We start from the raw sequence: 2500 nt of genomic DNA, 5'->3' as shown, positions 1-2500 counted from the left end.
TCTCGACCTTCGCCTCCGTAAACCTGTTTATTATATTAACGTTCAGATTAATCTCAGAACACCAACATGGCGTCTCAGTCCCAAGGCATCCAGCAGCTGCTCCAGGCCGAGAAAAGGGCCGCCGAGAAGGTCGCAGAGGCCCGCAAGCGTGAGTAGGAAACACCGGGGACGGATTAGGCTTCATGGGCCCAAATATACCGTCTATTGGTCTAATGTTAACACTGTCAAATGGGCTTCATTCAAGCCTTAATATCTCGCCATTAAGACCTTTAATTGACCTGGTAAACAAGCGGCTATTTACGTGTCTGTGCGTCCGTCCACTTGTGTGTTAAATGAATATCTAGTAGGCATCAGTGGGGCCTAAACAGACTGTCTATTGGGCTAATGGTACACTGTCAAAGAGGCTACTATTCAAGCCTTAATATGTCGCTGAGAAAGGCTTTATTTAGCTGGTCATTACGTGTCTCCTGACGTGTCTGTGCGTCCGTCCACTTCTATAATACTAATATCTAGTAGTCATCCATAAGGCCTTCTGCAAACACTGGCATAGGCTCATATTCAACCCTTATTATCGCACCATAAATAGATCTAGTTATGGTTAACTGTTTCATGAGGCGTATTGTTACTTGTCTGTGTGTCCGTCCACTTCTATGTTATATATGTAATGGCTGAATGAGTATAGAACTGTCTGCAGAAATCATGTGAGCATCACGTGACAGGACAGTGACGGTGGGGGCTGAACGGGCTGTCTGATGGTGTTTTAACGTGAGGGGTTTTAGTAAGAAATTAATCAATTAATTTTGTCGATAGTTAGCCTGCTGCTATCGGTGTATGAATGTGTGTGTGAATGGTAACGTGGGAAAGGAAAACAGGTCTCCCTTGAAAAAGAGTCTTCGGTCTCAATGGGATTTACCTGTAGAAATAAAGGTTAAAAAAATGTTTAAAAAATAAGAGAAAAGTATCCCCCCCTGCCTAGATTAATGTGTATGTCTGTAATATAATGTAATGTAATATTATATTACATTATATTATAATGTAATGTAATATAATATAACTTTCTCCCCAGGTAAGAATCGGCGCCTGAAGCAGGCGAAGGAGGAGGCCCAGGCGGAGATAGAACAGTACAGACTGCAGAGAGAGAAAGAGTTCAAGACCAAGGAGGCTGCTGTGAGTCACACACACACACACACACACACACACACACACACACACACACGCACACGCACACGCACACGCACACAGAGAGAGAGAGAGGCTGCTGTGAGTTACTGTTCATGTTATAACACACACACACACACAGAGGTACACACACACAGAGGCTGCTGTGAGACACACACACACACACACACACAGACACACACACACACACACACACACACGCACACACACGCACACACACACACAGAGAGAGAGAGAGGCTGCTGTGAGTTACTGTTCATGTTATAACACACACACACACACAGAGGTACACACACACACACACACACACACACAGAGAGGCCGCTGTATGTAACACACTGTCAATTGCGTTAACGCAAACCCATTTTTTTTGGCATTTTTATGCTTTATTGATAGTGTAGAGACAGAGTTGCAACAACTTGTAATGTTAGAACAACTAGAACACCAACTAGACATGTAGCTCGCAGTTAAGTTACTGTTAATTAATAACGCACACACACACGCACACACACACGCACGCACACACGCACGCACACACACACGCACGCACACACACACACGCACACACACACGCACGCACACACACGCACACACACACGCACACACACGCACACACACAAGCACACGCACACACACGCACACACACACACACACATATTATTTTCTTGTTTTCCTGAACCTTCCAGGCCCTTGGTTCCTATGGCCATAGATAGATAGATAGATAGATAGACAGACAGACAGACAGACAGACAGACAGACAGACAGACAGACAGACAGACAGACAGACAGACAGACAGACAGATAGACAGATACAGTTTTAATAGATGAATAACCTAACGTGTGCCCCCCCCCCCCCCCAGGCCCTGGGTTCCCACGGTAACAGTGCGGTGGAGGTGGACAGAGACACGGTGGAGCGCATGGCGGCCATCCAGGCCAGTTACCGCGGCAACAGGGAGGCGGTGCTCGGACAGCTGCTGATGCGCGTCTGTGACATCACCCCCGAGTTCCACGCAAACTACAGAGTCGCTGGATAGACACACACACTGTTACTACACACACACACACACACACACATTAACACACACACACACACATTAATACACACACTGATACACACACTGATACACACACTCACACACATCACGCGAACTACAGAGTCGCTGGATAGACACACACACATTAATACACACACACACACACTGATATACACATAGAAACACACACACACTGAGACACCCACAGATACACAAACACAAAGAAACACACACACATACTGAGACAGACACACACACACACACACACACACACTGAGAGAAATATA

The 2500-nt window shown here is 46.0% G+C and overlaps 1 protein-coding gene across 1 annotated transcript in view; it reads left to right on the top strand.

Moving 5' to 3' along the window:
* atp6v1g1 (ATPase H+ transporting V1 subunit G1) overlaps positions 1-2500 on the top strand; it is a 2877-nt gene that overhangs the window by 28 nt on the left and 349 nt on the right. The window contains exons 1-3 of the mRNA XM_080054394.1: positions 1-148; positions 1067-1167; positions 2040-2500. The exon at positions 1-148 is cut by the window's left edge and continues 28 nt beyond it; the exon at positions 2040-2500 is cut by the window's right edge and continues 349 nt beyond it. Coding sequence (XP_079910520.1) covers positions 67-148; positions 1067-1167; positions 2040-2213 — 357 coding nt within the window. The 5' untranslated portion in view covers positions 1-66 and the 3' untranslated portion in view covers positions 2214-2500. The remainder of the gene's footprint in view (positions 149-1066; positions 1168-2039) is intronic.

Source organism: Ammodytes marinus (genome assembly GCF_949987685.1).
Source record: "Ammodytes marinus genome assembly, contig: scaffold_45, whole genome shotgun sequence".
Taxonomy (NCBI): Eukaryota; Metazoa; Chordata; class Actinopteri; order Uranoscopiformes; family Ammodytidae; genus Ammodytes; species Ammodytes marinus.
Note: the sequence above shows the minus strand (reverse complement) of the source record. Positions and strands in the feature narration are given on the sequence as shown.